This window comes from Bos indicus, chromosome 2, assembly GCF_029378745.1.
Source record: "Bos indicus isolate NIAB-ARS_2022 breed Sahiwal x Tharparkar chromosome 2, NIAB-ARS_B.indTharparkar_mat_pri_1.0, whole genome shotgun sequence".
In the NCBI taxonomy this organism is placed as follows: domain Eukaryota; kingdom Metazoa; phylum Chordata; class Mammalia; order Artiodactyla; family Bovidae; genus Bos; species Bos indicus.
The window spans coordinates 125,491,105-125,515,109 of NC_091761.1; the positions used below are offsets into that span (position 1 = coordinate 125,491,105).

At 58.8% G+C, this 24,005-nt stretch overlaps 1 protein-coding gene across 6 annotated transcripts in view; it reads left to right on the forward strand.

The window, feature by feature from the left end:
* AHDC1 (AT-hook DNA binding motif containing 1) overlaps positions 1–24,005 on the forward strand; it is a 64,783-nt gene that overhangs the window by 39,722 nt on the left and 1,056 nt on the right. For 3 of the 6 annotated variants that reach the window (XM_019980327.2, XM_019980326.2, XM_070775581.1), the window contains 4 exons: positions 3,856–4,033; positions 9,294–9,405; positions 9,537–9,574; positions 9,975–14,885. In XM_019980327.2, the coding sequence (XP_019835886.2) occupies positions 10,049–14,842 (4,794 nt within the window). In that variant the 5' untranslated portion in view covers positions 3,856–4,033; positions 9,294–9,405; positions 9,537–9,574; positions 9,975–10,048 and the 3' untranslated portion in view covers positions 14,843–14,885. Of the gene's footprint in view, positions 1–3,855; positions 4,034–9,174; positions 9,406–9,536; positions 9,575–9,971; positions 14,886–24,005 lie in introns of all 6 variants that reach the window. The other 3 variants (XM_070775567.1, XM_019980328.2, XM_070775574.1) reach the window with 3 other exon arrangements.

The window sequence follows — 24,005 nt, forward strand, 5'->3', positions numbered from 1 at the left end:
CGGTGTTTGTCACTGGGGCAACGTGTGGCTGTGCCCGGCGCTGGCAGTGCTGGGGTGACATTCATGCCCTGTGAGCTGTGACGCCTCTGCAGGCAGAGGACGGCACCACCAGGCTGGCAGTGATGGGGGAGGGGCCGGTGGGCTGTCACCTGTCCCGAGCAGCCCGGGGTGACATGTCCTTTACCCACCCGGCAATCTGGAGGGGGAGGACTCACGGGGAAGGTTGTGTCCCCGGCTTATACTCGATGTGTTGTGGGGAGGGGGCTGTACCTTTGTCACACCTGGAAAGTGAGGTGTGTGTGTGTGTGAGAGAGAGGTTCTCTGCATTTTGCACCCTGTTGGGGTCCTATTTGTGTGTCGGTCCCACCCTCTGGAGGGTGACAACTGTGTTTCTGTCTCAGACTGTCTGGAGTTATCAGGTGTGCCCATCTCAGGCTTTGGAGGAAGTGACAGGTTCTATGCTTAGCCCCTCCTGTTAGGAGGGTAGTCACCCACTCATCCGCCTATCTCTCTGACTGTTGGGTGTGTGTGTGCGATGTCACCATGTGCCCATCTCATGCCAGTGTAGGGAGTGACGTGTGACTATCTCGTGCTGGTGGGGGGCTCTCAGGAACTTGGGAGCTTGTCTCTTGACTCTAAGGAGACGACATGTTGCCCAGTGGCATGGGGCTGTCAGTTGGCAGGGCCTCAAAAAGCAGGCCAGAGCCAGGACGCAGACCATGGGCACAGGGACAAGCTGGGATCGGGGCAGGGGTGCAGGGCAGGAGGGTCTGGGCTCCCCAAGACCTAACTTGTGACCCAGGTGCCAGCCCTTGGGACTGTTCCCTGGGAGGAAGGAATTTGCTGTTTTTCAGATGATGTGGGCTGGGGCAGGTGCGACCTAGTAGGCAGGGCACCAGGCAGGGGTGGCATGGAGGGGCTTGTGTCCCCACGAGTCTGGGGGCCCTGTGCCTCGCCTCTCCTGCCCCTGAAACTGTTAAACTAATTAAGGCTGTGGAGCCGCAGGATTAATCGGGGCAGCTTGGCGCGGGCCAGGAGCTCAGGTAGTCGATTAGTGCGCCGCGGAGGATATTGGATTTCTGAACCGCAAGTCAGCACTATTCGGGCCTGTTATCTCTCCCAGGCTCCAGGGTCAGGAGGCGGGAGGCTCCAGGGCTCGCTGGCCGCCCCCGCCCGGCTGCTCCAGGGCGGCCACTCCCCCTGCCCACCCATCGCCTCTGCCCTCCCTGACCCTGCATCAGGTTCCCCCTGAGTCTCCCCTCCATCAGGCTTGCAGCCCCAGCGCCCCCCACCCCGCCCTCTCCCTCTCAGTCCTTCCAGGCCTGACTAGCACCCTGTGCCTCCTCGCTGACACGCTCCTCAGCCCCTGACCAGCCTCTCTCCACCCTGGTCTCCTTAGCAGTTGCCGGCCCTGTCCCCCACTCTAAGCCTCCCCCAGCATCACCCAGTCCTGTCTCTGCTTTGGGGTTTGTGTGTCCTTGTCTCTGCTTCTCCTGTCTCTCTCCCTGTGCGACTCTGTTGAGTCTTTCTCTCCCTGTGTCTTTTCCTCTCCCTCTCTCTCTCTCTCTGTCTTTTCCTCTCTCTCTCTTGTGTGGTCTCGGCTGGTGTCTGCAACCAGAACAAATCTCCCCCAGCCAACACCCCCTGAACAAGGAGGCCAGAGCAGCTAATGGGAAACATGTGATGCTGCCTTGCGCCTGGAGCACCGTGAAGGGAGCCTTAGTCCCAGCTCAGCCCCTGCTCCCACCCCCCCTCCTTGCCGCATTCCCCCCACCACCCTGTCCCCTGCCTTCCAGCCCGTGTGGGCACAGTCACAAGTTCCTCAGTCATTACCATCTAAAGGGGCGGGCGAGCTGGCCATTATCAGTTGGGGAATATCAGGTTGGGGAGGGGCTGGGAGCAGCTTCACTCCTCAGGTCGCCCCAGCCCCCAGGGCCAGGCAGACCTCATGCAGACTCCCCCCCAACCACCAGCACCATATGTAGGAGAACAGGGCCAAGATGAGCTGAGCTCCAGGGGCCTGAATGGGGGGCCGCCAAGCCACCCCCACTGGAGGGCTCTGGGGCCACCCAGATTTCCATCTTTTCCACCCTTCTGGGCCTCTGGGGAACCGCAGAGGTGGGGGCTCCCCGAGGGCTTGGGAGCTGCCGGGCTGCATTTCTGTGCCCACCCAACCATGGGGGGAGGGGGGATGGATCAGAGGAGGGAGGCTCTGGCAGGTTGAAATTCTCCTTCTCTGCCTGTGGATAAATTGTCCCTAATCCAGGCTTGGGGAGTTGTCTGGCTCCTACAGAGAGAGAGAGAGAGAGAGAGCAGGAGATAGGGAGGGAGGAGGGAAGCAGGCATACAGACACAGTGACACAGACACACACTATCACAGAGTCTCACATACACGCGCGCACGCACGACAAGTTACACAAAGGTATCACATGAGCACTGAAGCACCACTGTGCTGACAGGCACACCATGGCACACACTCACATGTTGCACTGACACAGACATACGATGACATGGCACAAGGGCCCACTGACATACACAGGTGCACAGTGATGAGGTCTTACAAGACGCACGTGCAGGGTCACAGTCAAGCACACACTGACCCGCGGTGAAACAGACCCACAGGGACACTGTGACCAGTCGCACCATGAGCCTGAAAACCCAGAGAAAGGCAGAGGGAAGGAGGGAGATGGCACTGATCCAGTGACACCAGTGCCCCCAGTCACTGGCCTCGAGACTGGAAACCTGTGAGGACAGTAGAGGGTCCACTCCCCTCCCCACCCCAATGCACACACATCCAGAGATGGGCAGAAGTCAGTTCGGCTCCTGACACGGCCAGATGCAGAGTGTGTACACACGGGCACACATGCCTCAATCACAGCTGGGTACACTGGTCACACATTAGGCACATATACCTGTGTGTCCCCATAGGTGTGCGAACATAGGCTCAGCTGGACACACACAGAGAACTGAACAGACCCAGATACACACATGAAGACACCAACTCTAGTAAATAGCAGCTCTCTCACACACACAGAGACAGTCCTATACATGGGCACTCTTAAACACACATATACTTGCATAGACATACAAAAATACACAGAGAAACATACAGAAGGCTAAGTAGACCCAGGAAGCCACACACAGGTGTGTTTGCCCAGACAGCTGAATGCTCACAGACGTGCAGGATCTCTTTAACACGCATGTACACACACACATTCCCAGGCAACCAAAACCTATAAGCAGTCCATGAGGCCTGGTTCCCAGACCCCTCGGGGCTCAAGTACAAACCTCAGGGTGGTAGACAAATGGGCAGGAAGCAGAGGGGGTGAGGAGGGCCCTAGTTATTAAAGAAAATAAGAGAGAGAACCAGTCTTGGATGGAGAAGGGTAAATGCTAGCTGCGTATACACCCCTTGTGAAGATCTGCAGTCACCATCACTTTGAACAGTAACTCTCACACCTGCATTGTAAGTGCTCTTAGCATTTATAGTTTCCCTAGAGCACTTCTCCCCGTTCATAAACTCTCCCTATTTTATACATTAGGAAACTGAGAGCCAGAGAGGTTAACTGACTCGCCTGAGATCCCACAGGTGATGAAAGTTGAGCCAAGGACCATTCTGACACCCAAGACCAGGTTCTTTTCGCCATAGCGTATGTGTTCTTGTTCATGCATACATATCTGCCCATGCAGAGATACTGCCTGGGGATTCAAGACACAGTTCGTAGTCCCCAGTGAAATGAGGTTGGAGCCACTTTCTGTGTACGTCTAGACTCACCTAGGATGGCCTCCTGGTCCCTCTGTCTGGTTCATCCTGTATCCATGCTTATGTCTGGGGTGCTGTTTTTGTTTTCACAGATGGGAGCTTGCCTACCTGTCTACCCATTGGCCTGGACACCAGAGCCTGCCCAGCTAAGTGCGTGCAGAGGGCCCCGGGTTTGGGGCGATTCTCAGGCTGCCGAAGAGACCACCCTGGAATCACTGGCGAAGACAGGCCTTGGCTGCTGAGCTGGGCCTATCTGCACAGCTTGCTCAGGTAACAGTGTACAGAGAAGCTGGGTCTGCCGGCCACCCCAGGAAGTGGGGATCAGGGGTACTTCTTCTCAATCCTATCAGGGATCCCTCCCCTCTCAGCTTAGGCCAAAAAGAGGCCCTTTAGTATCAAAATACTGTAACTACACTTACTCAGACTCCCCGTTATCCAGAAAGGCAAGGTCCATGGATATACAGCCAGTTCCCCCAAGTCCTGCCTCCTAGTCGGGGGACCTGCACCTGGATGACCTGAGAGAACTGGGCAGTGAAAGGGGTTGTCCCAGTGATCAGAACCCAGGGCAGAGGTAGAAACCAGAATGCCTGCTGTGTGATGCTGACCCCCCAGGACCCCTGTCTCCTAGAGTCTGTGGAAGCTGAGAGGACCTGGGGAGTTGAGGTACGCTGGGCTGCCCTCCTGGGATGAGATGGGGCAGGGGCGGGGGCAGGAACCATCTCCCTAGCCTAGGCCCAGATGAGCCCACCCAGGCAGGCTAGAGAGCAGCAGAGGCCAGGTGGAGCGGCCCTGCCCTGCAGAGGCAACTCCCCGAACTGACACATGAAGCCTCAGGCTCCAGGAAGCTCCCTAGAGCCCAGCCTGCATGGGGACCCCACCCAGCTTCCAAAAGAGCATTCCTGGGGCCTGAGGTCTGGGGGGGTGGAGTCTCCCGGGATTGTCAGGGTGGGGATGTCAGAGCTGGGTGTACCCAGTTGTAAATGTACAGGGCATCTAGTGTGCAAGTACTCCAGCTTGTGTGCAAGCAGGCGTGTGTAGGACTCTGTCCTGAGGTGTGCAGGGTGCTGTACATAAAAGTCTAGGTGGACTGGGCTGGGAGACATTCACTGGCTGCATACATGGTACATGGGAGTGAGTGTGTAGGACTCAGGGTGTGTCCTGTGCAGGTGTGGGGAGGCTAGAGTGTTGTGTGTGCCATGCTGGGTGGCATTCCTGGGCAGGGTGCTAGTGTACACTGGAGAGGTGTGCAGACAAGATTCTGAATACACCCGGGTGATACACGAGTACACACTGGGTGGGGTGGATCATGTACACAGAAGTTCTTCTGTGTGTCACCAGGGAAGCTTGTGTTCAGTGGCTGCACACACTGGGGGATGTGTGTGCACGTGGCTCCATTTGTGCTTTGGAGGTGGGCTGGGCAAGGCTTCAGCTGAGCTGGGCTCAGCAGTGCCCAGTCTTGTGGCCAAACTGCTGAAGTCACTTCCTTTCCAGCAGCAACTTTCCAGGAGGAGGAGTTTTTCAGACCTGGGTGGGGAGGGGTGGGGGGGCGGAACAAGGAGCTCTCAGGGGAAGGAGGTGGGCGGTGGTGAGGCTGTGGGGAGGGCCTGGTGGGGCTGGAGGAGGGGTGTCCTCCGGGAGACAGAAGGAAAGACAAGGACAGGAGTCTGGAAGGGCCAAGGGCAGGAGGGGATGGGGGCGGAGCAGGCGGGAAGCACAGTCCCTGGGTGACCTCGGAGAGAGGAAGGGAGGGCCGCCCGGCAGGGTGACCCTCGGGTTCAGCCAGAGCTGGGGGTGGTGCCCACACACCTGGCACCCAGGGCAGGGGGCTGGCAGGGGGCGGGTCTAGGGTAGACCTGCTTGCCAGGTGCCCTGCTCCGGGCAGGAAGGGGGTGGACAAGGGCTGCACAAAGGAGCTCTGTGTGGCTGGGGGTAGGGTGGGGTGGGGTGTGCTGTGCTATTGGGGGGGTTGGCCCTGATGATTCCAGGGGGCGGGGCGGGGCTTGCTCCCCTTGGGGGCATCAGTGGCTCTAAGGGGACACCTAGTGGCGAGGGAGGGTAGTGCATTGAATGACCTAGGTGGGAGGGGTGAAGAAACTGAGAGGAGGGGGTAGATTTAGAAGTCAAAAATTAGACCTGGTTGTTGGGACCAGGACAGTTCAAGGAAGCCGCAGGGGAGGGGGCTGACTCTCTGTGGACAGTGGAGAAGTTTGGTTCAGAGGAGCTCAGCAAACCCAAGTGCAGACACTCTTCCCTGTCATGGCTGTTTGTCCTTAAGGGCTTTTCTTAACCTCTCTGAGCCTCCATTTACATGCCAAATAAGTGACAGCTGCCCGTTATTATTTTCATCATCGTTATTTTTTTGGTAACAATTCTGGTCCAGAGTCAGGTTGGAAGGAGATCTTCAGGGGTGGGTGGGAGGGGGCTGAAGAGAAGGAAATTGAGAGGGGAGGGTGATGCATAGTTCCTGAGGGGGTGCAGATCCTGGGAAATAAAGGTCCCTCCCAAGGGAGGTGATTGAGGGAAGGTTTCAGCGCAGCAGTGATAGCCCCCTTTGAGGCCGAGTTTTCCATTTGAGGACATCTCTGGGCCTTCAGTCCGGGCTGGGAGGGAAATGGTGTGTGTGGGGTGGGGGGTGGGGGTGGGGAGGAGGCTGGAGAGAGGGTCATGAGGCCGGAAGTGAGAGCTGGGGCTGGCAGCCTGGCTCCCCTGGGGAGGCTGCGGGTGGGGGAGGGGGAGGCTGGCTGGGGAAGGGGTGGGGTGGTCAGAGCCGCAGCGGGGGAGGGTGGGGCTGGGGACTCAAGGATGTGGGCTGGCCCTTCCCGGCACTGTGTGCAGCAGGTTGGGGCCCCCAGCCCCCCTCCCAGCCGGCGGGTGTCCCCACAGGCAGGCTCAAGACACACTGACCCAGAAGCAGACAGACGACGGACAGAGGACCCTTTGCCACTTTGTTCACAGACGTGGGGATAGGTGGTACCCTTGGGAGGGGGTCCAAGAAAACGTCTGCCTGGGTGTGGTGGGGAGGGGAGCCAGTTGCTTCCCTCAGATCCTGGAGGCCGCGGACAGTCAGGAGGTCTGGCAGGACGACGCGCCCAGAGGTCTTCACGGGTGGGTGGAACAGAAGCAGCCGCTGGAGAGGCGGTTTGTCTCTTCTGCCAAGGTCACACCCTCAGGCCCCCAGTGGGAGGTCTCCAGAGTAGGGAGGGTTGGTGAGCCCCACCCTTAGCGAGAGAGGGGCGGTGGCTTGTGGTAGGCATCTCGAAGAGGGCAGCGGATCCACGGGTCAGCCGTGCAACAGGAAATAGGACCTGGAGATTCCAGAGTCTGAGCCCCTTCCCTCCTTCGTGAGTGTCTTACTCACAGTTCTTCCCGCAAGAGCGGCTGTGAGATTCTTCAAGCAGAGAGGGCCTGGCCTAGAAGGGGCCCGACCACAGTCTGCAGGCGGGCATGAGAGAGAACAGAACCCGAAGCGATCTAGTAAATGGGACGGTGAGGAGCAGCTGCGGCCTGGGACCTGAAGAGACACGGGGGTGTTCTGCTTGGATGAACAACACACTGGGGGCCACCCCTCCCCATGCTATCTTGTGGTCTTGGGCACAGTCTGTTTCCCTCTTCCGGTCTTAGTTTCCTTGTCTGAAAAATGGGAGGGGCACGAGGTGACACTGGAACAGTGTACCCACTGGGGGGAAGCTGATTAAAAATGCAGATTCCCAGGGCCTTCCCTAGTAAAGTGAAGTGAAGTGAAAGTTGCTCAGTTGTGTCTCTCTTTGCAGCCCTATGGATGTAGTCCATGGAGTTCTCCAGGCCAGAATACTGGAGTGGGTAGCCTTCCCCTTCTCTAGGGTGGTCCAGTGGTTAAGACTCCGTGCTTCCACCACACAGGGCACAGGTTCGATCCCTAGTTGGGGAGCCAAGATCCCACAGGCTGCACAGTGCCTCCAAAAAAAAAAAAAAACCACCAGATTCCCAGATGTCCCTTCAGATTTATGAGTCAGACTCCCTGGACTAGGGTCTGCATATCTGGAAGGTTGCACAGCTCCCCAGGCCCAGGGTTTAGAAGCCCAAGGGTTAGGTGATTTTAAGGTTCCTCCCAGCCTTAATTTAGACCACAGCTCTAGAAGAAGCACTTTCAGGAGTGTCCAGAGGAGCATTGCAAGAGCTAGGAGTGGAAGGAGGCTTTGGACTTGGCAGAATTAGAAATCTTGCCACTTAGCAGCTATGTGACTTCAGGCAAGTTATACAACTGCTCTGAACCTGCTTCCTCTGTAACATGGAGGTAATAATCCACGTCTCCCGGTTCACTGAAGATGCAGTGGGTCATATAGGTGGAGGTGCTTTGTAGGTGGCATGTTGCTGCCCACCAGAGGGGAGTGGACAAGTGGCCCTGCCCATACCTCCCTGTCCCCAGGTCAGCTCTGCTGTCTTCCTGTGGAGTACGAAGTGATCCTCCCAGTGATCAGGGCTCATTCAGCTTCCTGCTCCCCCAAACCAGCTCCTGGGGATCAACCAGGGCCCTGAGTCCCCTGGCTCCTTTGGGAGTCAGACCTGCCTGGATCTAAATCCCAACTCAGCCTGACCAGCTCAGGGAGTTGCTCAGTAAATGTTTACGTAGCATCCATAGCCCAGGCCCTGGGGCCAGGGGATACAACGGTAGACAAGACAGACTTGGTCCTTGCCCCTGAGAGCCCACACTCCGGGAGAAGACACACTGAACAGCCAGTCACACAAGTAATTGACTGCAGTCCTGATAACTACTGTGAAGGTGAAATAAAGGGGGGCTCTGAAAGTACGTGGCAGGGCCAAGCTGAGGCCAGAGGTGGCAGGGGAGCAGAGAATGTCCCTTTTCACATTCTTAATCTCCCTCCCTCCTTCCACATCCTACCTGGGTCCCACTTTGGGGTCTGGAGAAGAATGAGAGAGAGCCTCGTGGAGAAAGGCTGATTGTTTTGTGTGTCTCATTCATTTATTTGTTCAGTAGATATTTTCTGAAGCACATTTATGGGCCGTGGTGGGGGATATACTTGACAGCAGGGCGGAAATCCTTGCCTTCATGGTGCTTACCACCTTCCAATGGATGGCTTCCTTGACTGTAAAAGTGGGGGTGATGATCGTATTGATTTCAGCTTTGCAGGGGGGTTAGATAAGATGATCCGTGTAATGCACCCAGGGCATGAACTTTTATTGCTGTTGACTCTTGGTATGACTGTTGGACCTCGGACCTCAGGCGCTCTTCAGTTTTTCTCTGCTGCTGTTATTCCACTAATTACGTCACTTATGATTGTCTCATCAGTGTTTGTCTACCCAGTGTTTGTGCACAGTAGACACTTCACAAATACTGAGTATATGAATGAATGAATATGTTACTTCGTCTCTGAGCCTCCGTTTCCTCATCTGCAAAATGGGGTTATTAATAGCCCCTACCTCACAGGATTGATATGAAGAATTAAATGAAACGATGCCTGGACAGCTTCCAGCCCAGTGCCTGGCGCCCAGTAGGTGCTCACTAAACCTGAGCTGCGATGGTCCTTTCCAGGCGCTGTCCACGCCCCGAGGCCTGGGCTCGGGCCAAAGTTGCTTCACAACACCCCCAGCTGACAGCCAGCGACTGGCAGAGCCCCCAGGCACGGGGGCCCTCTCTCTTCCAGGTCAGCCAGAGTTCCTGGGGAGCTGGGCTTGGGGTGGGGGTGGAGACGGGGCCCTGTGGGCAGGTGGGCAGCGGTTGGGCTATGACTCCCAGACCACTGAGATGGCTTCTTGTCTGTCTTGTTACCCACAGACATCTCCAGTGTGACAGCCCAGGCGGCAGAGCCGAGGGTGAGTGACCAGGGTTCGCCTCAGGGGTGGGGCAAGAAGGAAGAGGCCGTGTCCTTGACAGGACCTCCAGGCCCTCAGACGGGCCTGGCCCCCTCCTTAAATTGATCTGGAGTGGTTGCTCCACCCCATTCATGAGCGTCCCTCTCAAAAGCAGGTGAATTATTCTCCCCCAGTCCTTAGCCTGGGTCTAGACAAAAGTGGGTGCACTATTAGGAAGTGGAACTGGGGCCCATGGGGGTTCACGGTGCTCCTGGTGGCTTAGGAAATGCTAAAGGCCACCAGAGGTATTGGGCTTTGGGAGGGGTCTCAGGAGAGGGGTGCAGGGGGCCACAGGGGATATGGGAAACTGATGGGGGCTTGGGTGTTCAAGGAGGGACCTGCTGCCTGTTCCGCCCAGCAGGTCCTGGTCCCGGCTTCTCGCACCCTCATGTCAGTCCCGGCCCCGCCCGGCGGCCCTCGGAGGACAAGGTCAGGATGCGTGTGAAGCCCCAGGGCCTGGTGGTGACTTCCAGTGCCGTGTGCAGCTCTCCTGACTACCTCCGGGAGCCCAAGTACTACCCCGGCGGCCCCCCCACCCCCCGGCCCTTGCTTCCCGCCCGGCCCCCTGCCAGCCCACCCGACAAGGCCTTCGCCCACACCTTCTCCGAGAACCCGCGCCCACCCCCACGCCGGGACCCCAGCACCCGGCGCCCACCAGTCCTTGCCAAGGGGGACGACCCGCTGCCCCCGAGGGCGGCCCGTCCTGTCTCCCAGGCCCGCTGCCCCACACCCGCGGGAGACAACAGCAGCAGCTCCCGAAGGCACTGGGACAACGGGAGGGCGACCCTGCGTCCAGTGGTCCAGCTGATCGACATCATGAAGGACCTGACCCGGCTCTCCCAGGACCTGCAGCACAGCGGCGTGCACCTGGACTGTGGTGGTCTCCGGCTCAGCCGCCCCCCCGCCCCACCCCCTGGGGACCTGCAGTACAGCTTCTTCTCCTCGCCCAGCCTGGCCAACAGCATCCGCAGCCCGGAGGAGCGGGCCACCCCCCACGCCAAGTCCGAGAGGCCCAGCCACCCTCTGTACGAGCCTGAGCCTGAGCCTCAGGACAGCCCCCAGCCCGGCCAAGGCCACAGTCCTGGAGCCACGGCCGCGGCCACCGGTCTGCCACCGGAGCCTGAACCCGACGGGCCCGATTACTCAGAACTCGCTGACGCCGACATCCTTAGTGAGCTGGCCTCCCTCACTTGCCCTGAGGCCCAGCTGCTGGAGGCCCAGGCCCTCGAGCCACCGTCGCCTGAGCCCGAGCCTCAGCTCTTGGACCCCCAACCCCGCTTCTTGGACCCGCAGGCTCTAGAGCCGCTCGGGGAAGCTTTGGAGCTGCCGCCCCTGCAGCCCCTGGCTGATCCTCTGGGGTTGCCAAGCCTGGCGCTACAGGCTCTGGACACCCTGCCCGACTCCCTGGAGTCGCAGCTGCTTGACCCCCAGGCACTTGACCCCCTGCCCAAGTTGCTTGACGTCCCCGGCCGCCGCCTGGAGCCCCAGCAGCCCCTGGGACCCTGCCCACTGGCTGAGCCCTTGCGCCTGGACTTATGCTCACCCCATGGCCCTCCGGGGCCTGAGGGTCACCCCAAATACGCCTTGCGGCGCACTGATAGGCCAAAGATCCTGTGTCGCCGACGGAAAGCCGGACGGGGACGCAAGGCAGACGCTGGCCCCGAGGGCCGCCTGCTGCCCCTGCCTATGCCCACCGGGCTGGCTGCTGCCCTGGTGGAGCCACCCCCACCGCCGCCGCCGCCACCTCCTGCCCTGCCCGGGCCAGTCCCCGTCCCGGAGCTGGAGCCCGAAGCCTCCCAGACCCCGGTGGTCCCTCCCCGCAAAGGCAAGTGCCGGGGTATCCGGCGCATGGTGGTGAAGATGGCCAAGATCCCCGTGTCCCTGGGACGGCGGAACAAGACCACATACAAGGTGTCGTCTCTGAGCAGCAGCCTGAGCGTGGAGGGCAAGGAGCTGGGCCTGCGCGTGTCCGCAGAGCCCACCCCGCTGCTGAAGATGAAGAACAACGGCCGCAACGTGGTGGTGGTCTTCCCACCAGGCGAGATGCCCATCATTCTCAAGCGGAAGCGCGGCCGCCCTCCCAAGAACCTGCTGCTGGGCCCCGGCAAGCCCAAGGAGCCGGTGGTGGTGGCGGCCGAGGCGGCCACCGTGGCAACAGCCAGCATGGCCATGCCAGAGGTGAAGAAGCGCCGGCGGCGGAAGCAGAAGCTGGCGTCCCCCCAGCCGTCCTACGCGGCGGACGCCAACGACAGCAAGGCCGAGTACTCAGACGTCCTCGCCAAGCTCGCCTTCCTGAACCGCCAGAGCCAGTGCGCTGGGCGATGCTCCCCACCCCGCTGCTGGACGCCCAGTGAACCTGAGTCCGTGCACCAGGCGCCTGACACCCAGAGCATCTCCCACTTCCTGCATCGCGTGCAGGGCTTTCGCCGGCGAGGTGGCAAAGCGGGCGGCTTCGGTGGCCGGGGAGGGGGCCATGCAGCCAAGGCCGCTCGGTGCTCCTTCAGTGACTTCTTTGAGGGCATCGGCAAGAAGAAGAAGGTGGTGGCTGTGGCAGCCGCGGGGGTCGGGGGCCCCGGCCTCACTGAGCTGGGGCATCCGCGCAAGCGAGGCCGGGGGGAGGTGGACGCTGTGACTGGGAAGCCCAAACGCAAGAGACGGTCCCGGAAGAATGGGACTCTGTTCCCGGAGCAGGTGCCCAGCGGCCCTGGCTTTGGGGAGGCGGGCACTGAGTGGGTCGGGGACAAGGGTGGCGGCTGGGCCCCTCACCACGGGCACCCAGGCGGGCAGGCTGGCCGAAACTGTGGGTTCCAGGGGACCGAGGCCCGGGCCTTTGCCTCCACTGGGCTAGAGAGCGGGGCTTCAGGCCGTGGCAGCTACTACAGCGCGGCTGCGCCCGCGGGCCAGGCCGAGCTCAGCCAGGAGCGCCAAAACCTCTTCACCGGCTATTTCCGCTCCCTGCTTGATTCCGACGACTCCTCCGACCTCTTGGACTTTGCCCTCTCGGCCTCTCGGCCCGAGTCCCGGAAGGCATCAGGCACCTACGCAGGGCCCCCCACCAGCGCCCTGCCTGCCCAGCGGGGCCTGGCCACCTTCCCCAGCCGGGGAGCCAAGGCCAGCCCAGTGGCCGTGGGCAGCAGTGGGGCTGGGGCTGAGCCCTCCTTCCAGCCGGTGCTGCCCGCTCGCCAGACTTTCCCACCCAGCCGGGCAGCGAGCTATGGGCTCACCCCGGCTACTTCAGAATGCCGGGCTGCAGAGACCTTCCCCAAGCTGGCGCCCCCACCTTCCGCTGTGGCCCGCTCACCTACCACCCACCCGCCCACCAACACCTACCCTCCACAGTACGGTGGCTATGGGGCCGGACAAAGCGTATTTGCCCCGGCTAAGCCCTTCACGGGCCAGGACTGTGCTAACAGCAAAGACTGCAGCTTTGCCTATGGCAGCGGCAACAGCCTACCTGCCTCACCCAGCAGCGCCCACAGTGCCGGCTACGCCCCACCGCCCACCGGTGGCCCATGCCTGCCACCAAGCAAGGCCTCCTTCTTCAACAGCTCCGAGGGGGCCCCCTTCTCTGGTTCAGCCCCCACACCTCTGCGCTGTGACAGCCGGGCCAGCACAGTCTCGCCCGGTGGCTACATGGTGCCCAAGGGCACCACGGCCTCTGCCACCTCCGCCGCCTCCTCGTCGTCCTCGTCCTTCCAGCCCTCGCCTGAGAACTGTCGGCAGTTTGCGGGGGCTTCTCAGTGGCCTTTCCGGCAGGGCTATGGAGGCCTGGACTGGGCCTCGGAGGCCTTCAGTCAGCTCTACAATCCCGGCTTCGACTGCCACGTCAGCGAGCCCAACGTGATCCTGGACATCTCCAACTACACCCCGCAGAAGGTGAAGCAACAGACAGCCGTGTCCGAGACCTTCTCCGAATCCTCCTCCGACAGCACCCAGTTCAATCAGCCGGTCGGCGGCGGTTTCCGGCGTGCCAACAGCGAGGCCTCGAGCAGCGAGGGCCAGTCGAGCCTGTCCAGCCTGGAGAAACTGATGATGGACTGGAACGAGGCCTCGTCCGCCCCCGGTTACAACTGGAACCAGAGCGTCCTCTTCCAGAGCAGCTCCAAGCCGGGCCGTGGACGGCGGAAGAAAGTGGACCTGTTCGAGGCCTCGCATCTGGGCTTCCCGTCGTCCGCCTCGGGCGCTGCCTCGGGCTACCCGTCCAAACGGAGCACCGGGCCCCGGCAACCTCGGGGTGGCCGGGGCGGTGGAGCCTGCTCGGCCAAGAAGGAGCGGGGCGGGGCGGCGGCCAAAGCCAAGTTCATCCCCAAGCCGCAGCCCGTCAACCCCCTGTTCCAGGACAGCCCAGACCTTGGCCTGGACTACTACAGCGGGGACAGCAGCATGTCCCCGCTGCCCTCCCAATCGAGGGCCTTCAGCGTGGGTGAGCGAGACCCCTGTGACTTCATGGGACCCTACTCCATGAACCCATCCACGCCATCCGACGGCACCTTCGGCCAAGGCTTCCACTGCGACTCGCCTAGCCTGGGGGCCCCTGAGCTGGATGGCAAGCATTTCCCACCGCTGGCCCACCCGCCCACGGTGTTTGACGCAGGCCTGCAGAAGGCGTACTCGCCTACCTGCTCACCCACCCTGGGCTTCAAGGAAGAGCTGCGGCCGCCACCCACAAAGCTGGCTGCCTGTGAGCCCCTCAAGCATGGGCTCCAGGGGGCCAGCCTGGGCCATGCGGCTGCAGCTCAGGCCCACCTGAGCTGCCGGGACCTGCCACTGGGCCAGCCTCACTACGACTCCCCCAGCTGCAAGGGTACTGCGTATTGGTACCCACCAGGCTCAGCTGCCCGCAGCCCACCCTACGAAGGCAAGGTGGGTTCGGGGCTGCTGGCTGACTTCCTGGGCAGGACGGAGGCCGCGTGCCTCAGTGCCCCACACCTGGCTAGCCCACCGGCCACACCCAAGGCCGACAAGGAGCCGCTGGAGATGGCCCGGCCGCCCGGCCCACCCCGTGGCCCCGCTGCAGCCGCTGCTGGCTATGGCTGCCCACTTCTTAGTGACTTGACCCTGTCCCCTGTGCCGAGGGACTCGCTGCTGCCCCTGCAGGATACTGCCTACAGGTATCCAGGCTTTATGCCGCAGGCGCATCCCGGCCTGGGTGGGGGCCCCAAGAGCGGCTTCCTGGGGCCTATGGCGGAACCTCACCCTGAGGACACATTCACCGTCACCTCCCTGTAGTGCCAACTGAAGTGCCGACTGGACCTCGAGGTTTTGTTCCTGGGTGAGTCTGAGGATGTGGGTGCAGTGGGCAGAAGAAGCCTGGGGGCTGGGACTGGGGAGGCGTGAAGACATTAGAGCTTGGGCAGGGGGCAGAAGGATGGCCGCGAGCCAGAAGGACTTGAGGGCAAGACTGGGGACCCAACAACCGAACAGGGAGTTGGGATTCAGGGAGTCTGGCGTTAGCTGTTGGCAACAGTCTTGGGGAGGAGGTGAGTGCTTGGGTGGGGAACCCAGTACGGGGCTTAGACATTCCGGGGACCCATTTTTTAAATGGCTGGAGGACTGTAGACTGGGTGGGGCCATCTGGTTTGGTTCATCAGGTGTCTGTTCCCCTTAGCCATGCTCGGTCCTGAGCAGGGACCACCTGAGTCCCAGCACACACTCATCACTTGACCTCTTGTAAGGGAGGGTGTTTGCATCACTCTGCATGAGACAGATGAAGGAAGAAGCAGGTTGGATAATTACCCACAAAGGCCCATCCAGGATACTGATCCTGCCAGCTTCCTTGTCTCCCTGGGAACTTCATTTAATTCAAGATGCAGTCTGACAAAAGCCAGGCTGAGGGTGTGGCTAGGATGTCCTTTTCTGGCCTCACAGGGTACCCCAAAGGCTATTATTCCACAGGGGTATTGGGATTTCACTGTCTGGGAACCTCCAGCCAGTGGGTCTGTCCCCACGTAGGATGTCGCCTACCTAAAAAATCCCAGGCCCTTTCCTGAAACCAAATTCATTCCTTAAGAATTCAGTTAAGTATTATTAGGTATTTTGATATTGTTTTATCAGGTGCTGTCACCTCCTTCAGTATTCTTTAAGATTTTGTGTTCAAGAAAAGGAAAATAAAAGAGGGGGGAAAATGCCCCCAAAATGGTCTAAGGGGACAGAGTTGAAGGAATCATTTTCTTGATGAACAGCCTGCTCCAGAAATGTAGCCATTAGTGGCCCTTCATTGACCTGGACATGGTGTATGCATAGTGATGGAGTGGGCTGGGGGTCTGTCTGAGCCTCTCACCCCACCCCACACCTCTGTGACTGCTGCAGCCTCCTGGGAATGTCTTTTCCTGGAGAAGGAATGACAGGGCTTCTGGAAAGCCCCATCCCTGCTCGCGGAAGGCCATTCGAGGCCAAGGTGACTCAGGGTCCTGAAGTCATGTCAGTGGAAACTTATTACCCCCTCTCCGCCTGACCTCAGCTCCCTTGGTGCATGGAGATGGCAAAGGGCAGCACGTGGGAGTCAGGAGGCCTGGGGAAAGACCATTCCTCAATTGGCCGACTTGCTATGTGCCCTTGACCAAGCTTTTGCCCCTCCTCCTCCCCATGCCCCCCAACCTCTGTTTCCCCATCTGTTCAAGGAAATTGACTTTGGTGTTCTCTTGGGTTCTTGAAACTCTGCATGGCATAGAGAAAGGACCAGACTTTCTTGGGGGCAGCATATTTTTCCTCGTAATAAAGCCAAACCAAGATTAAAACGGCCTTCCATTCCCCATGCACCTCATTGCAAGCAGCAGAGCCACAGATCTGAAGCAGGCCAGGGAGAAGCTGCTTAGGGTTTAAAATGTCAAACTCTTGATCCTTCTCACTGGAGGGAAGATGTCTCGTGGATAATCCAGAAAATGTGAAATAATCTGAAAACCTTTCCTCGCGGGCTCTGGGTGGGAAAATAAACCAATGTGGGGGCTGGGTGTTTGGGCAGGTCATGGCTCAGTGAGATACATAATGGAACCACCCAGCGAGGCCTGAACGCAGGAGGAACTGGGACACCATCCAGCCCCACATTCTGGCCCGCTCCCCACTCAGAGCTGGGAGTTGACAGCACTAGTCCTCAGACCGAGGCACTCAGTCGTTCCAGAGACATCCATCCAACACCCACTGCCTGCCAGGCATTGGGGACACAGCAGTGAACACCACAGTGAGCCCCTGGTCCTCAGGGGGCTTCCAGTTTAGAGGGAAAGACAGGAAACAAGAACACAAAGCATTTGGTAATTGTGGCCATAGGAAGGACCATGCAAGAGAAGAAAAGGTAGGAGGCCGTAAAGGTCTGCAGCCGGCTGGCCAGGTGCTGAGGCTGATGTCTGAAAGATGAGGGGGCGTCAGCTAGATAGGGAGCGGGGCAGAGGGAACAGCAGTGGGTAAAGCCTGGAGGCCAAAAGCAGCTCAGCTTTGACGACCTGATGGGAAGACAGTAACACTAATGACGGGGTGAGGAGGCAGGGCCAGATCATGCAGCCATTGGAAGGAGTTTGAAGTTTGTTCCAAGACAAATGGGAAACCATTGAAGGGTTCTGAGCTGGGGTACCGCGGGCGGTGGCGGAGCAGGCAGGTCTTCAAGGAGGGAGACCAGCTGCAGTAGCTCAGGCGAGCAGTGGTGCTGGCTTGGACCGTGACGGCGGGAAGGCTGTCCCCCCTTCTTCATCCAGGATGGCATATACTCTCTCATCTCAGGCAGCCCCCGCTCCCAGTGCCAAGGACTGATTAAAAGCATTGTGGGGAGTAAGGAAGTGTTGGGGATGCAGGGAAGGAGAGTGGTGAGGAAGAAGAGTTAACAGAGGGAGTGGCGCTCGTTAACAGGGAGTGTCATTGTCAACAGAGGGCTTAAACAAGGACAGTGACACACTCATTCACCAGCAGGGCAGCGAGCCCTTTTGACCCAGGGCCGGGTGCAGGAGCAGTCACTGAGCTCAACCTCGCATCTTGAGCATCACCCCCACCTACCCTCTGATGCCTGTCCCGATGCCAGGCACGGCCCCTGTCCTCGAGGGCCCATGGAAGCTAACCCAAGCCCACAAAGAGCCTCAAGCGTCTGGGCATGAGATGGTAGGGAAAAGCAAACCTTGTGCACCAGGAAGGTGGGCCACGGCCCCGAAGTCACCTCTCTGTCCCTTTGGTAAGAAAAGGGACATGTATTCATGCTGGGCCGTTTGTACAACACAGCCTCGCTGGCCCTTCACAGCAGCCTGAGGGGTCGGGGTACTTGCCTCTTCCATCAGCGATTCAAATCTCTTGGAATGCAGGTGCAGCTCCGAAGGTTGCCCAGGGAATCCACGGGTAGGAAACATCAGAGTCGGAATTTGAACCCAGCACCCCACCCTCATGGATCCTGGATACTGTGCCTTGCTGGTCCCCTGCGCCTCTGTTCCCCCACCCGCAAGATGACGGAGTGGTTGGATGGTCCCCACAGCTCTGTCTGGGTCTGACATTTTAAATGGATTTTGAGGTTCTGTGAAAGAAGCTGCATCTGAGCTCAACCTTGAAGGATAGGCAAGATGTAGACACGCAGGAGACTGGGGGAAGGGCAGTTCCAGGCAGAGGAAACTGCGGGCAGGGGCAGGTCACATCTCGATGTGAGTTAGAAGAAGAAAGCTGGGAGGAACCAGAGCAGGGAATGTGGGCCCTGACTGTCTGGGAGCTGAGCTGACAGAGAGGGAGGGGGGCGGGGGGCGCCCCGGCCGGCAAACATCTCTAGTCCCTTAGATGGAACGCAGAGCCAGACAGACTGGCTCCGCCTTGGGCCCTCACAGCTGAAGATCACCCCCTTCTAGACTCTGGGGACAGTCTGCAAGGGTGGGAAGGGCCCCTCCAAGGTGTTCAGGGATCTCGAGTCCCCCTCTCCTCCCCATTCCCTCTTGGGTCTGGACCTGAGGCCAAGAGAAATGTCACAGGTCCTCCAAGGTTATACCAGCTGGGGCAGGAAGCAGCTTCCAAGGCCACCAGCCAGCCAGGGTCAGCAGGCATGTCCGGACCTGGGCCAGGCCCTGGCCGCTCTGGGCTTTGTCTCTCCCTGTCTTGAAACCTCAAGAGGTCACCTGATGTTGCCTCTGGCCCTGAGCAAGAGGCCCACACCTCAGGGGTCAGGCAGGCTTGCCCGGGCTCCTCTCCCCACTGTCTGGTGCTGTCCTCTCTCCCGGCCTGTCTCTCGCCTCTCCTGCAGCCATTTTCAGGCCAGGCCTTCTTGTTCTGAGCCCTTATTTCCTGGAAGTGTAATCTCTCCGTGAGCATCCCCTCTCAGGCCCCTCCTTTCCCATCTCCCCGCATCTCTGTGGACCCGGAAGAACCCAGGGAGGCTGGAGGGTGGTGGCTGGGAACAGGCCTGTGGGTGCAGACAGGCCTCTGTGCAGAGCCCGATTCCATCCCTTCCCAGCCATGTGACCTGGTGAATCATGTCACCTCACTGCTTCTCTTGTGAGAATTAAATGAGATTACCCGTGAAGCACTTAGCCCAGTCCCTGGCACGCAGGAAGCACGTAATCAGTGGTTGGTAGATGAGTGAATAACATACCTCCTCGCAGTCTGCATGAGTCACACACCTCTGACCCTTTTCTCCAAGCTCAGGACTCTTGTAGCCAGCCCTCTTTCACCTGCTTTCCCCGCTTCCCTCTTGGAAGGAGCTTGTATTCTAGTGTAGGTTTGGGGCCTTTGGGTTTGGGAAACTGTGAAATGCCACCTGGTTACATGCCTTAACAGTGGGGCTGAGTCCTCCCTGGGGGGTGTCCAGAGTCAAGGTGAGTCACAGGTCCCAACCCAGTGGACCACCCCAGTGGACCTAAAGCCTGATGGGCAACAGGCCCCAGACTGCTGCGTGATCCAGGTCGGCTGGAAACTCTGCACATAGTTACCCACACCAGTTCTCTGTCTCAGTCCAGATCATCTGAAAAAAAAGATTTCTTTGTCACTTTGTCATCTAACTTTGGCTACCATGTGCCCTCCGTTGGTGCCGGAGGGCAGGAGAAAGTAGGTTAATTCTGGGTTCAGCCCACACAAATGAACCACCTAGCCTGAGCCAGCCATTAAAGGAGCCACTGAACAAGATGAGCAGTGTCCTGCCCTAATGGAGTTTGCAGCCTTTAAGCGGGTGTTCATTACAAGCATCCATGTGGGCATCACTCACCAAGGAAGGGACTGAGACACTCCCACCAGATGTACCAGAGACCACCCTCTTGAACCAGGGGCAGGACTGGCAGGAAGAGCTTCCGGTGGGGGGCAGGGCAGCAAAATGGGTCTTGAACAAACTCAAGGCTTCGGAAGCTATAACCTTGGCTCAGCCACTTGGGTCAGCCCAGCCAGCACCTGGCAGGTCTCTTCCCCAATATCTGTCCTCCCACTCCCCTCCCCCGGGGCCCATACCCCTGTTGTGGCTGCCAAATATCCTTCAGCTTTGTGGGATGCTGTGTCTGGATAGCTCCCCACTCCCGAATATTTACTGGATGAATTGATTCACACATATCTGCTCTTGTGGCTTCATTGCGTAACACCTTCTGATTGCATCCTCAGCCCTTCAGCCTCCTATCCTGGTGTTCTAGGCATTCGAGGCCGCTTCTTCAGCCCCGACTTCCTGCTCGCACAGCCTCCCTTCTCAGCCCTAGACTGTGGGGTCTGGAGAGAGCTTTCCAGGCCCCTCCCCAGCGTGCCTGTGCCTTTGCGTTGGCCGTTCCCTGGCCTGGGCCGCCCTTTCCTAGCCACCATCCATCTCCCACCTGTCAGGTCCTATCTTTCACTCAGACACTGCCGCCTCCAAGAAGCGTTCCAGGATCCTTCCCAGGCGCAATTAATCTGCAGCCCTTTATGCAGCTGTGACAGCTCTTCCTGGGAATGACTTCCTCACTGCGCCATCAGCTCCTTTAGGCGGGTTACTCATTTCTGTGCACTGTCCCCTCAGTGTCTCATCGTGCCTGGGACATTTCAGGGGTCAGGGTTCCCCCCCTCCTTGAGTCAAAGAAGGGCATGTAGACCAGGGAGAACTGTGAGAGAACGGGTTAGGCATCGTGCTCCCAAGGATGGAGCAAGGGTGGGGTGTGTAAATGAAACCAGTTCCAACTCTCATGGCTCCTGGAGTTCTCCCAGTGCAGCCCCTTCCAAGTTTATAGAGAGGAAGAGGGACTCACCCAGCCACCCAGGCAGGAAATCACAGAAACAAAGAGCCGGGATCACCCAGGTCCGTGTTCTTGCCACTTCTCAGCTTCCATTCAGTTGCATGCCCAACACATTACCTGTGGGTGACACCTGTCCTGACACAGGCATCTCCCATTGGGAAGAGAGAGATGGGTGTTAGGGGGACATGTATAGCCTCCTCCCAGAAGTAAGGAGGTAAGGAGTGTGAGGCTCCAAGAGGTGAGAGATACACACAAGGTCCCACAAGTTGGGTGGGCGGCCATGGGTGTAAACCCCGCTTGGTCTCACTGGCATCCCTCCGTGTGCCCAGTAGTGGGGTAAGCAAGGGAGGGTCCCTAAAGAGGGAATGACTGGCAGAACTGGAGTTTAAGGAATGCCTCTGGTCACTGGTGGGTGGATTTTGAAAAACTCTGGGGCAGGGAGAGCCACACCCACCCACGCCACAGCCTACCCACCCCCAGTTGGAAGCTTTATCCCTCATAGATGTCTGTCTGGGTCCCGCCTACCTGAGAGTATCCCCATCTGCCAGGTATGTTCTGGGTCTCAGGTTAGCAGTCTACTCTCCACATCTAAGGGACTCGCAGGCCTGACTGCCTGAAAAACCTCAAGGGATGGATCACCTTTGGGCAGCTGTGGTTTGTTTCTGACCCCTTGTCTTTGGCACATTATCTCAGTGTCTAAAGATCTTCCCCCATTCCCTGTTCAACCCCCTTATTTTGCATAGAAACTGAAGCCCAGAGAGGGCAAGGACTTGACCTAGGTCACACAGCAAATCGGTCTCTCAAATTCTCATGCAGTCTTCGCCTTCTGTTCCACTGTCGTATTGGATGTTGAGACCCCCCTTTCTGGAGGGTAGAGACTTGAAGGTGGGGCTATACTTTAGACTATCCCTCCGCTGGTTTGCTTAAGTGAATGCACAAACTTGTGCTCCTTTTGCTGGGGAGAGCAGCTCTCTTTGGACAACCTGGTTTATCCGTGGTCTTCAGCATTTTAAATTCCTGCTCAACTCAGCTCTCCCTTGGTGTCCCCAGTGCCAGCCCCCACTGACAGGCAGAGGCCACTGAGAGACCTGGCCCCACAGACCGGGTAAAGCTGCTGGAGCACTAGGCTCTGTGGAATATAGCTCTGCAGCCCTTCATTATGGAGGTACTAAAAGGTTAAGTCTCGTGAACAATGGCCCGTGTCCTGGGGCGCTAGCCACGTGCTGGCATCCGGGATGCCCAGGAGGAGCTCGGAAGGGAATGACAAGTGCCCCAGTAGCTATGGTAACAGGGTGGTCTGAGGAGGCGTCTGGAGGTATGCAAGACCTGAGCTGGACCCTGAGTCCCCCATCGGACGTAGACTGGTCACAGCTATGTCATTCAGTCCCTGTGTACCACTGGCCCAGCATGTGCCGGGCGCCCTGCTCAGCAGTGAGTTGGAAGAGTCAGTCTTTCCCACCAAAGCTGGGTAAAGTGTGTTCCCTGAGCCCCCCAGGGCTTTTCTTGCCATACCCCCATCTCCCTGCCTTGTCATCCCCTGGTTTGGGGGTCTGCTTTGCTTCCTTCTCTGCTCTGTGAGCCCCTCCTGAGCAGGAACCAGATCTGTCTTCCTCTCTGCTTTGTCCCCAGTGCCCAGCACTGGGCCGCTTGGCCCAGCAGCATTGGTTCTGGGCTGGGGCGAGTTGCACCTAGTAAGGTCAGGGTTCTACATGGCCACAGCACTCTGTCTTCCTGGCTCAGGAGCCTCTGGTTTTGATTCTCTCCCCATCCCCCACCCCCCACCATCCCCCAGATTCTGGCCAAGTCATGAAAGCTGGGGAGGGTGGCGGGAGGAGGAAGGTGAGACAGCGGTGGCTTAGCAGAGGGTGAGAAAGCCTCCCCGCTGCCTGGCCGCCGGCACCACGGGAATGGTTCTGGCAGGAGCTGCCTGCTGGGCTGAGATCACCATGGAGACCTGGCTTGGAGAGGGTCACTGGCAGTGGCTAAGGGCTGGAGGGGGGCGGGGGCGACAGGGATTTGTGCAGAGGCTCCCAGCCTGCCCTGGGGCCCGCAGGGGAAGCAGGGGAGGCTGGGGTTCGGTACAATTTGCTTGTTAAGTGGTTTGGAGCTGCTCGTCCTGAATCTCCCCCTCACTTGTCACCCCAATACACGATATCTATCACCCCAACGGCCATTCCTTAGCTTGGCAGCTGTTCTTCAACTGCAGTAAAGCTGTCTTACAGATAGATGCCCCCAGCCCTCCAACAGAACCTGTGCCCCCCCACCCGTTTATCACTCCCCTAACTGGAGAACTGGCACCCACCCCAACTGCACCCCAGGTCCCCACCACCCCAGTTGTGATACAGCTGTCACCCTAACAAGCACACCTCTTACCCCTACGGCTAATTTTCCATCCTCCTCCCACCAGCAGGAGACCTGACAGCCTAACAAAGATACAGCTCCTGCCCTCCCACTCACGCCTCTGCAAGCCACCTGGGCTGCTGCACCAGGATGGGATTCTGTTCCACCTCTCAGGGGTCCACCTGGCTCCCCTGGCCCTTGAGGGGAGTCCTGGCAAGTCCAGCCTCAGGACAAAAGTCTTCCCTGGGGCTGACTGCCCAGCAGACAGCAGTCGGGGCTGAGCAGAATTTAAATGTGGGCCCATTGGAAAGGGAAGCCAAGAAAGAGGACAAGAGAGGAAAGGCTTTCAGTGGCCGCTGGTTCTTCGGGGGGGTTGGGGGGAGGAGGGTGGATGGCTCCCTGAGGAGTCTCAGAAGGTGGTACTAGCACCTCCCATGCCTGCCCATTTTCAGTGGCATGGTCACTCACCAAGTATAGGAGACGTGAATTTTAGGGCTCTGAGAAGATGGAGCCCCAAAAGAGCCAGGATAGTAACTAGAGGTCTTGAGAATATCACCTCTTTCCCACTGGACATCTTCCTGCTCACCCCAGCAAAGCTGGGGGTCTGGATAGGAAATCAGGTCCCCAGAGCCCTGCAAACATAATTAGGACCATCTAGGGGAGTGGGTGACTTCATATCTCTAGTGTCTGATGATTGTAGGGACTGGGGGAGTTTCTGAGCTTCCGGAAGGCAGGGGCTGCAGACAGCACAGATGCTATTGTGTTGTCTTCTTTTTTCCTTTATTCTGACAGACTTCCTCATCACCTCACCTCTGTAAGGAACAGAATGGCAATGGTAGGGAATGGGGAGAAGGTTGGATTTGGAAAAAAAGCCGCAGTTCACACCTGTGCTGTGCTAGGGCCTTGTCTTCCCATTA